Source organism: Hippocampus comes, unplaced genomic scaffold, assembly GCF_001891065.2.
Source record: "Hippocampus comes isolate QL1 unplaced genomic scaffold, H_comes_QL1_v1.1 scaffold55, whole genome shotgun sequence".
Lineage (NCBI taxonomy): Eukaryota > Metazoa > Chordata > Actinopteri > Syngnathiformes > Syngnathidae > Hippocampus > Hippocampus comes.
Window position 1 is genome coordinate 136378 of NW_017806170.1, and position 10787 is coordinate 147164.

The following is a 10787-nucleotide window of genomic DNA, read 5'->3' on the forward strand; positions in this document are numbered from 1 at the left end:
CCGCCTCCTCGCCTCTGTTCACTCCGCCGGAGCCTCTAAAGTTGGAGCACAAGGCACATTCCTTTGGCTGAAGAGTTTCATTCAGTCAGTGAGAAAAATCGAAAGGTTGGAAGGCCCATGAGCAACGGGACGAATCATCAACCAAATTTTTTTTCACTTTTTCACACTTTCTCAGTCCGTTAGGGCCCGAAGTCTGGAACGTGTCAATGACATCACGAGATGCTGGTTTTCGTCCCCTGTTCATGGTCGGCCAGGCCTCGACCGCGGCCTTCCGCACTTCCTACTTGTTGCTTTCACTTTGGTGTTCAGCACCTCAAATTTGCATTCAGGTCAGGCGGTTGAGTGATTCCACTCCTTTGCCACCTTCCGCAGCCCTTTGCTTGCCTTTGCAGTAGGCTTCAGGTCGCACTGTGAAGCGCCGTCAAATGAGTTCCGAAGCAACAGATAATATTTCCCGGAACGCTTGAGAATTCATCCTGAATCTCAGGTCATGGATAAATGTCATGATTTAAAGACCAACAGCCGAGCAGACAATAGTCCCAGCATCTCCTGATCATTTTCCTCATTGTCAGGACTTTTTTTTTGACGGTTTCATTCCGACTTTAGAGGTTCCAGTGTGTACAGGAAAAACGCTAGCGCGCAACATGTTCGTGGACAATAACAAAATGGCTTCCCCTGGTGTTTTGTGCGCATGACCTGGACGGATTGAAGTCTGGAAAAGTCTAAAAACTAAGATGGAAGGAGACTATGTGGCATGCTTTGTTCACATGTTGGTGGCGGGGTGGGGGGGGTTAATCTGAGGATTTATTACCGAGATTGTGCTGACAGGCCGATGTGTGTGTGGAGGGGGTCCGGGGGGGAGGGGTCTTGTCATTCTTGGCGCTGGTGTTTGTTCTCGCATACCTGCATGCCTCATACGACCTTCAGAGGGGATTGAATGACCTTCAAGTTTGATACATTGTGTGTAGAAAAGGAGAGGCGGAATTTTCACATTCTTTTCTCCGAGCGGAGGCCTGTGTGGTATGAATCAGTCACCCCCGGTCACGTGTGTGTGTGTGTGTGTGTGTGTGTGTGTGTGTGTGTGTGTGTGTGTGTGTGTGTGCGCGCGCGCGCGCATGCGTGTGTGTGTGCGCGTGCGGCCGCCAACGGAAACGTTACACTGCGCGCATCCCGACCGGAGGTCCGCTCACCCGCTTGCTGGCGCCCTCCGTCGCAGGTTCCGAGTTTCCCGCCGTGTCTCCAAGGGCGGGGCTTCCCGTGGCCAAAGACGACAGCAGCAATACGGCAATCCTGATCGGCTGCCTGGTGGGCATCATCCTGCTCCTGCTGGCCGTCATCGCCGTCATTCTGTGGCGGCAGTACTGGAAGAAGTTACTGGGGAAGGTGAGCTTCCGAGCGCCCGCGTCGTCGTGGCTTTGCGACGTCGCCAAAGCCAAGACGCGTTTGGCAACGGCGCAAGTCGGGCCAACTCTTGGAAATTTGCTTTTGTGCCGATCATGTAGCATGATGCGGCATCGCGACAGCCAGTCGGTGTGTGGAATCGAGAGTGCGTTTCCAATACCCGCAGAACGTCCCGGAGTTGTTTAGCACAACATTGTGAACTTTGGCCTCTCGTTACGCGCACCAGTTTGATTTCAGGAGTTCTGTACGAAGGTTAGAATACTTTGGCATGTTTTATTGTGGTTGGTTTTGAATTTAGGGTTGTTGTTTTTTTTTTTTGTTTTGTTTTTTTAATGCAGGTAGGTTTTTTTGTTTGTTCGTTGTTTTAGGGCAGGTTGGTTTGATCATTATTTTTAAAAGTATGATTTTTTTTTTTAATGCTTCATTTAGTTTTTAGTTTGAGCATTGGTTTTAGATTTTTTTTTTTTTAATGTGGAGCCTGTCAAGTGCAACCAGTTACGACTAACTGAATTACAAAAAAACAAAACGTCAAAATGAAATAAAAGTAACTATAATGGAAAATCCAAAACTATTATCACATATATAAAGACCAGACGAGTGTTAGCCACCCTTTATTGAGCCAAAGCACATATTTCACACATTCGGGGCACATTCGGCTAGCCCACCCTTCGGCCGCAAGAATGCAAGTGTCAAAATGGCGGCACTTTGTCATTGCCTTTTTCGATTCGTCACAAACTTCGTTCTTTGTGTACCAAAATGCCACCAGATGGCACCAAAGCACTACTTTTACATGACATGAGTTTTTCCAGCAAATAAGGGAGAGCGTCAGCAGGTGAGCTTCACCTTGTAGCTCTCGTGCGGTCATTCAAATGACGACGAGAGAATTCATCCCCGTTTGCCGCAGGCTCAGGGCGGCCTGTCGAGCGAGGAGCTGCGCGTGCACCTGTCGGTTCCCTCCGACAACGTGGTTATCAACAACACGCACAGCTACTCCAGCCGCTACCAGCGCATACACACCTTCCCCGACGACCCCGAGCGGGAGGCTGAAAGCGAGTACCAGGAGCCCAGCGCCTTGCTGCACCCGCGGGACCGCCGCGACAGCACAGGTGGGTTCGATGCACTTTGTCCTTTTCGGAAATCTTCAAGCATGCAAAAGCGTTTTTTGGCCTGCGATGTCGCTCGAAACCCTGTCAGCCTGTGTGGACAAAAGTATTGGGACGCCTGGCCATGACAGCGACTGCGAGTAAAAGCAGAAGAAAATAAGGTGGTAAGCTTGACCTAATTTGTTCTGCGACCAAATTTGTCACATTTTTGACTTGGGTCCCCCCCAAAAAAAAAAAAAAAAATCACCTTTGAAATGAATTGAAATGACAGTTTCTGTTTCAGTTCATCAGTTTCGACACTTTTTTTTTTTTGCTGTGTTTAAAGAAATATACTGTGTAATCACCGTACATACTGTAGTATTTGTGTGTTGGATGCGTGTCTTAAACGGGCGTAGCCTCATGAGTGAGTTCAAGAGTCAGGTTAGCCGATGATTTCAGTGTGATTTCAGTGCTCCTTGTCAGTGTCGTCATTTTGTATTTTTGTTTTGGTCAGTTTGTCCCGTTGGCCAAATGCTTGGGAGCGGGAATACAAATGTGGAAATTGTGATGATGTCGAATCGTGCGTCACGGCTTCACGTCCGTTGCGTCTTCAGACGTTCAGATAATGCGAGCCACCGGTGTCTGGAACATGTGCTTTGTTTACATTCGCTCAAATCCTTTTTGTCCAAAATGTCTCCATAAATTGATTGAAGAGGTGTGCGTCCCAATACGATAGAACAGGGGTGTCAAGCTCATTTTTGTTGTGGGCCACTTTGGAGTGACGTCGTCCCTCGGAGGGCCTTGACGACAGAAACCGAATTCACGTTTCATCATCACATCGTATTATTACTTGGACACAATTTTTTTTACCAAGCATCATGATAGTTGACACCCACAATTTGCTTTAGAGGGACACATAAAATGACATTTTTGGCGGGCCAAACCTGGCCCCCGGGCCTTGAGTTTGACACGCGTGACATAGAACATGTGAAGTCAACTTTTTTTGTTGTTGTTGTTACTGTGAAGTGTTTCAGCACAGTGTGCACAAGTAAGCCAAATCCGCATGGAAGAACGCCTGTGTGAGGATGCGCCGCTCAAGAGGGGCACAAAACCGCTTTTGTTCCGAGGAGAGAAAAAAAAAAGGAGGAAGGCAGAATGAGGAAAGAAGGGAAAAGCGGGGCGGGGGGGTGTACGCTTGCAGTTGTTGTGCACCACAGGAGGTTGGCATGCCGTCTCCGCCAGATCCCTCCGCTTTGGAATAACTCAACTCCAAAAGATGCTTTCAGCCAATTGGCCTTGTTTTTGCGCTCACCCGCCTTGCCGTCGCACGTGCTTGCCGTGTGCTCCACCTTGCATCTCATCCTCTTGTTTGATCAGTCACCACATGCTAACAGGACCTTATTTTGTTTTGTTCTGTCTACTTTATGCCGTGGCCCACCTCGTCTTGTGTCGATGGTGTGTGTGTGTGTGTATCTGTGTGTGTGTGTGCGTTTGTGCTCTCCCAGCCTTGCTGTTAAACAACCCGGCCTATCACCTGCTCCTGTCAGATCACAGGAAAGGCTCGAGGCCCAGCACCTGTCAGGCTCAGGAAAAGAGTCTCAATGTGCCCCATGGTAAGACACCTCGGATTGGGCCGACCGCAGCCCAAAAAGTGACCCCCCCCCCCCCCGCCCACTCCGTGCCCCACAACCCTATCAGGTCTCCTCTTACTTTGGTCGCCGTCGCCCTGTCAGGGTCGGGTGTAGTAGTATAGTGTAGTCAGTAGTAGCTCTTCTTCTAGTCATGCATGAGACTGACTTCACTCCCTTTTTAACTCTTGCCTTGTGTGGTGGGTTATTCATTCATTCATTCATTCATTCATTCATTTGCGAATAAGACAAGGTCTGACATTCTGAGTCAGATGCCTTTGGGAACCTTTTTCTCGGGAAACTCTCACTATCCCGTTAATCCAGGCTCACGCTCGTCTGGAAGGATTTTTATTGCCGGCAGCAGGTTTTTGTGCCTTTTTATTACTTTGTAGTTTGAGCGGAGCTGGGGAAAAAAAACAATCCTTATCAAGAAAAATAACACGATGATATTGTACTTTATGGAACCGTATCGTAATGGCATTATTAAATAGAATAAAATAGTTTTTGCTTTTTTTTTTGCTTCCATTCAATGGACATTGGTGCTGCTCTTTCTCTTGTGGGCATCTTGGCCACCTTGGGGCAGTATAATACCAACATGGATGTACGGAGCAGGGTTATGAGAGTTTGGGATTTTTCATTCTATTTGTTTTTATTTCTGTGTGATTTTAGTTTTTTTTTTTTTTAAATGTCCTTAAAATATATAAATATGTGCTGCGCCACATAAATATTAACTGGTGTGTCAACTGAATTTCCCTTGAGGGATTACTGTGATATATATATTTTTTTAAATGTTACCTCAATATGTTGTTAGTATTATTATTATTTTATTTATTTATTTTTTGCATAATTTCTTCCTCAAATGAAAATGGATAATCGATTAGCGGTCACGTTTTTTACATTTTGCATTTTCACTCCAAGTAAAGTTACACACTACCATCTAGCGGCACGAGCTGTCACTGTGGGGTAAAAGGACACGCCAACTGAGGCCTGCTGTGTTTGTTTACCGGGGTCGCAGGTGACCCGGGGCCCGTCCCAGCAAAAGGTGGGGCACACTCCACGACAGACCGCTCGCCGGGGGCACATACGGACAAACATTTTGCCGAGTGTCACTCTCTTTCCATATCCTGAAGTGTTTTTCATCTTGGTGATTGGTTTCGCATTCCAGACTTCTCCTGTCGCCACACATGTTTGTCCTCTTTTCTCAAACATGTGTCACCATCTTGCGCGCCTCCTTGGCAGAACAGCTGACATGTCCTATCCGCTCGGTTCCTTCACATTTCACCCTCAACGTCCGCCTCTTCCCCAGCGTGCGGCTTGGAGCCGGCCCCGGAGAAGGGATTCCCCCCAGCGCAGGATGAGCCTCCGCCCTACCCGGGCTCGCCGCCGTACCCGGCCCTGTCGCCGCCCGTGTCTCCCCCGCTGCCTCCCAGCGTGCCGCACTACGCCGAGGCCGACATTGTGAGCCTGCAGGGTGTCAGCGGCAACAACATGTACGCTGTGCCCGCCCTGGCCTCGTCCAGCCCGGGCGCCGACGCCGGCCCCTTGCCCGAGCTGCAGCGCCAGTGTCTTGTCTTCAAGGAGAAGCTTGGGGAAGGACAGTTTGGAGAGGTAAGCCTCTGCCAACGTGAACGTAGTATAAGGCTTAGGGCCCGGACAAGTTTTTTTTTTTTTGGGGGGGGGGGGGGAGATGCCAATTCCCATATTTGGCTGAATAAAAGTCTGATTAATATTTATATCTATTTATTTCGTATTAATAAAATGACCTTTTTTTTTTTTAAATCTCATAATGCTTTAAAAAAAGGAGGATGTGTACCGGGTATATATATTGACAATTACAACTATCGTTCAAGCCAATGCAAGAAATTTGCTGGGAAAAAAATGCTTGTAATATTTGCTGAAGTACAAGTTAGTCACCGTGGAGAAGATTACTCAAGTAAAAGTCTTCCATGTATCTGACCTTTGCCTTGCTGAGTAACTTCTGCCCTCACTTTGAACTTCGCTGCGAATGTGCCAGCGGAGCGCTGACAAGCGATGAGGGAGTGGGTGGATTTTTCGGAGGAGTCTGTCGGTCTCGCAACAGGTGGCTTAACAGTGTCTCCATTGTTCTCGCGAAAGGTGCACCTGTGCGAGATTGAAAACCCTCAGGACCTTCCCAACCTGGAGTTCCCCTTCAATGTGAGGAAAGGTCGCCCTCTGCTGGTGGCTGTCAAGATACTGCGGCCTGATGCTTCCAAAAATGCCAGGTTGGCGTCCTTCAGTTTAGGCAGATTTCAAATTCTTTTTTTTTTGAGTTGAGAACTTATATTATTTTAGTGACCATCTCTTGCATTATACTGCCCCCAGGTGACCAAGGCGCGCACAGCGGAAGGATCAGCAGGACAATTACAATGCATTAATCACAATGCACAAAATATTGAATTGTTTACATTGTATTGAATCGTGTTCTTATTGTATTTCATTTTCTAGTGTGAATCATGTTTCTTTTTAGGTCAGTCAACCTTTTGTATCCTCCAAAGGATGTTTCCACAAAATGTCAATAATCCGGGCTTTAATAACATCATTCAAAAGAAAGATTCGAAAAAGTGTTCCCTTTTCTTTTGAAAGCTGAGATGAGCATCCTCCTCCAGTCTGTAATTGTATACCTGAATGTTTTTTTTTGTTTGTTTTGTATTGCTTGTTAGGAACGACTTCCTGAAGGAGGTGAAGATCCTGTCCCGCCTGAAGGACCCCAACATCATCCGTCTGCTGGGCGTGTGCGTGAGCAGCGATCCCCTCTGCATGGTCACTGAGTACATGGAATGTGGCGACCTCAACCAGTACCTGTCCCACCGAGTGCTGCTGGACAAGAGCGGGCCTTCGCACACCACGCCCACAATCAGGTGACACAAGCATTCAAGTTACGGTGACCGATTTTGAAAAAAAAGATTGAGATGATTCGTTAAATGTCATCTTTCAATGCATTTTATTCTACATTAAGATAAGGCTATTCTATTTTAGTCTTACACTCACTCTATTCTGAACACTTTGACTCACTGTCTTTTAAGCATTCACGTCAACAACGTCCCCAAATTCCACCAAACAAGAGTGGCATAAAAACACGGAAGTCCTAAATGAGATGACGAGAATAATGCAAGCAAACTTTTGCCGGCAGCTACCCGGCCCTCATCTCTATGGCCAGCCAGATCGCCTCGGGAATGAAGTTTCTCTCCTCGCTCAACTTCGTGCACCGCGACCTGGCCACGCGCAACTGCCTGGTGGGCGGCGGTGGTGGCGGCGGCGCCACCGAGGACCCCGGCGGAGAGCGCCACATCAAGATCGCCGACTTCGGCATGAGCAGGAACCTGTACGCCGGGGACTACTACAGGATCCAAGGCCGAGCCGTGCTGCCCATCCGCTGGATGGCCTGGGAGTGCATCCTCATGGTGAGATGACCAGAATTGGGAGCGCCCTCTGGTGGCCTTAGCCCGCTAGCTTAATGCTAGCATAAATTAGCATCTCTGTTGCGGTGCCTGAACATTTTCAGCAATAGACTGAATGATGCGCTGACTCAGTCACATTCTTTATCCTTGTGTATAGAACGACAAATATTAGTGCTCTGCTGATGAGCTGAGAGTAGTATCGTGACAAAAACATGGATCAAGCAGGCCTAATTTTGGTCCACAAGTGCTAATTAGTTGATGTTTTCTAATGGAAACTCGTCACCCAGTCAGCAAAGGGCTTCCCCGAGTAACAGAAGAAGCAAAATGGTTGAGGAGAATTGTTGAGTAATCATCACGTTGTCCTGTTCGAATTCAAATGTTATTTTCTATAGAAAATGTCACACACAAAAACTTCTCCCCAAAAGCGCCCCTCCCCCCACACTTTCAAAAAAACCCATTGTCTGATTTTCAAAATTATTAAAACGAACTTTGGATTTTCTGAAAATCTTGAAACTTCTCAATGAAGCGTGATGATGAATCCCACTCCTCCTGCTTCATATTTGGAAATTTTGTGATCCAACATGGCAAATTATGATGGGCCGTGATTTCCGCGACATTGCGGTTCAGATTCTGAACTGCGGTAAAAGCGGCAACCGACATTTGGCCACACACAAAAACCAGTTGACGAACCTTGCACACAGCGTTTGATGCGCGGCGGGTCATGAACAGACTTAAAATATATATATATATATTGCGGGACAGGGTAAATTCACCACGGCCAGCGACGTGTGGGCCTTTGGCGTGACTCTGTGGGAGATGCTGAGCGTATGCCAGGAGCAGCCGTACTCCAACCTGACGGACGAGCAAGTCATCGACAACGCCGGAGAGTTCTTCCGAGACCAGGGCAGACAGGTAGCGCTGGCTATTTGGACAATTCTGTAGCCTCCACGCAAGCCCCTCCCCTAACTTGCTTCCTCCTCCCCCTCCCTCGCCAGGTGTACCTGGGCAAGCCCGCCGTGTGCCCTCAAGGTCTCTACGAGCTCATGTTGAGCTGCTGGAACCGAGACTGCAAGCTGCGGCCGTCCTTCGGCCACATCCACGCCTTCCTCGCCGAGGACGCTATGAACATGGTGTAAGGCCGCGCAGCGCTTCAACGGCCCGGCCCGCCTTGGTCGTTACGGATTTTTATTTTTTTTTCCCCTACTACAATCTTTTGTACTTTTTGGGTGGACGGGGCTGCTGGAGACGCTGCTGGTTCAGTTTTTTTCCCCGCACCCCCTTAAGCCACAGTAACTGAAGCTTGATCGGTGTAGCTATGAGGCTGAGCTAACATTGTGTAGCGTAGTGGTGGCGGGTGCAATCTGCATTAGGAGCCTTTTCTTCTTTTTTTTACAAGGACAGGAAATGACGTAAGAGGAAGTTGATGCAGCTTCACCAGCATCTGAAGATTTCACGGCTTCGGCTCCTCTGAACTGTCTGAGTAGTGGTTCACATAGTTGACTTTATTCATCTTGCCACTTTGCAACCCCATACAAGAAAAGCTGTGTAGAAAGAAGGTGCATGGATGTCGTGGTTCACAGAGATGCAAAGCTAACCAGGTTGGGTATTAGAAATAGACTGTATCCCGTATGACAGTAAATAGTAATAAATCACCCACACAGACGGTTCATTTATTACGCGCTACAAAAACGTGCTGTTATCTTGAGTAAACATCTCCATGAAATGAGATTGAAAAGCCCTGCCTCACTTCCCCAAAATACTTCTACCTGCTATCGCATCACTCATCTGTAGATGGGAGACGATAAAAGGATGAGCTCCGGCACACTGAACCATCTTTCCTTCCTGTTGTGGTTCGCGTAGCTGCTTTGGATTCAGTTCTTGGTCTATCACTCAGTGCTGTACCAACACGTCCTGCAACAGTGAAGTGGACAAGCGGGATAGAAAACAAATGGCTGTTGTAGTGTAGTGGTTCACTCATCCTCAAATCAGCTCCCTCAAACAACTCTGAACAGCAGAAGCAAAATACTGTGTTAAATAACCAGTATAGTGATTCACATAGCTGCCTTTCATTATGTCGGCCAAGCCTCAATTCTTGGTTGATGGTAGTCGAGTCCAGAGGGACAGCCCGCCTGGTGTCCGACGTCAACTGGGAATGGGAGCCGGCTCCCCCTGCAACATTTGTCAGTGTAGCGATTCATATATTGGCCAATGGCATAGGATCCAGGCTCAAATGGGAAGACTCCTCATTCTCCTACCGCACTCAACAGGACCCGTGGTGTACATTGGACAGTGTAGTGGTTCACATAGCTGCCTTGGGTTCAATTCCAGGGCGCGCCCTGCCTTGAATGGCCTCCAACTCGCCATGAAACGTATTTATTATTTTTTTTTTCAAGCTGGTGAACCTTATCCCAAACTTTCTCCAGTGGACCACGTGACTCGGGGTATGCAATCATGCAGACGCAAAGTACTTCTTCTTTCACTCCTATTAGTGATGCAGTAACATGACTATCATATTAGTCCTTTTTTTTAGCATAAAAAATATGACGTTGTCCAAATATCACTTAAAAACTGCGACTATGGTGACTGACATGCTAATATTAGCATGTCAGTGACGTTGCTAATATTAGCATGTTGATGACGTTTCGCTTCAATCTTTAACATTAAGCTAATTGGGCTTTGCAAAAGCAATACTAGTCTGTTTGAAATACACAAAGTGTAATTCACTTTGTTTGTTTAGTTTGACAGTATACTTCAACCGGGACGGGCGTTAAAACCGTTCGTTTGAAGGAAGGATGGTTCCGTTTTTGTCAAACTGTCGCTTATTGTGAAGTAACTTGAGTTGGCGCTTGCAACTGAAAGCCCCCCCAAATGTCCGAATGACGGCTCGTATCTCAAGGCACCACTGTACTGCCTTCAGCTACTGTATGAGAGTTCCGCAGACGAGTAGGACAACTCCAGTTTTACTCGTCAGGCAAAAATGGACACCGTTTGACTTCTAGCGCTCCACTAGTAGAATGCAGAGATATCGGATAAATGCTTTCTAGTGTGTGTGTGTGTGTGTGTTGGGGGTGGGGTATGGTTGTTTACCGATTGCAAACGGCCGCGGTGCCGTTGGAGTCTCTTTTGATACACTGTAGTTCAACTAAACCTGTATTTTTATAGTACGTGCTTTGTTTAGTTTGTACATATTTTCAATACAAATCTTGTATTTTTCCTGTACTAATACAGAAAACTCTCTCCTTTTGGAGCCTTCTGTA

General features: G+C 47.3%; 1 protein-coding gene across 3 annotated transcripts in view; it reads left to right on the forward strand.

Annotated features, from left to right (window-relative positions):
* ddr1 (discoidin domain receptor tyrosine kinase 1) overlaps positions 1-10508 on the forward strand; it is a 46910-nt gene extending 36402 nt beyond the window's left edge. The window contains exons 11-19 of one of the 3 annotated variants that reach the window (XM_019896032.1): positions 1217-1383; positions 2306-2507; positions 3989-4096; positions 5418-5719; positions 6227-6354; positions 6793-6990; positions 7263-7533; positions 8293-8442; positions 8526-10508. In XM_019896032.1, the coding sequence (XP_019751591.1) occupies positions 1217-1383; positions 2306-2507; positions 3989-4096; positions 5418-5719; positions 6227-6354; positions 6793-6990; positions 7263-7533; positions 8293-8442; positions 8526-8666 (1667 nt within the window). In that variant the 3' untranslated portion in view covers positions 8667-10508. The remainder of the gene's footprint in view (positions 1-1216; positions 1384-2305; positions 2508-3988; positions 4097-5417; positions 5720-6226; positions 6355-6792; positions 6991-7262; positions 7534-8292; positions 8443-8525) is intronic. The other 2 variants (XM_019896033.1, XM_019896034.1) reach the window with 2 other exon arrangements.
* Positions 10509-10787: the final 279 nt, after the last annotated feature.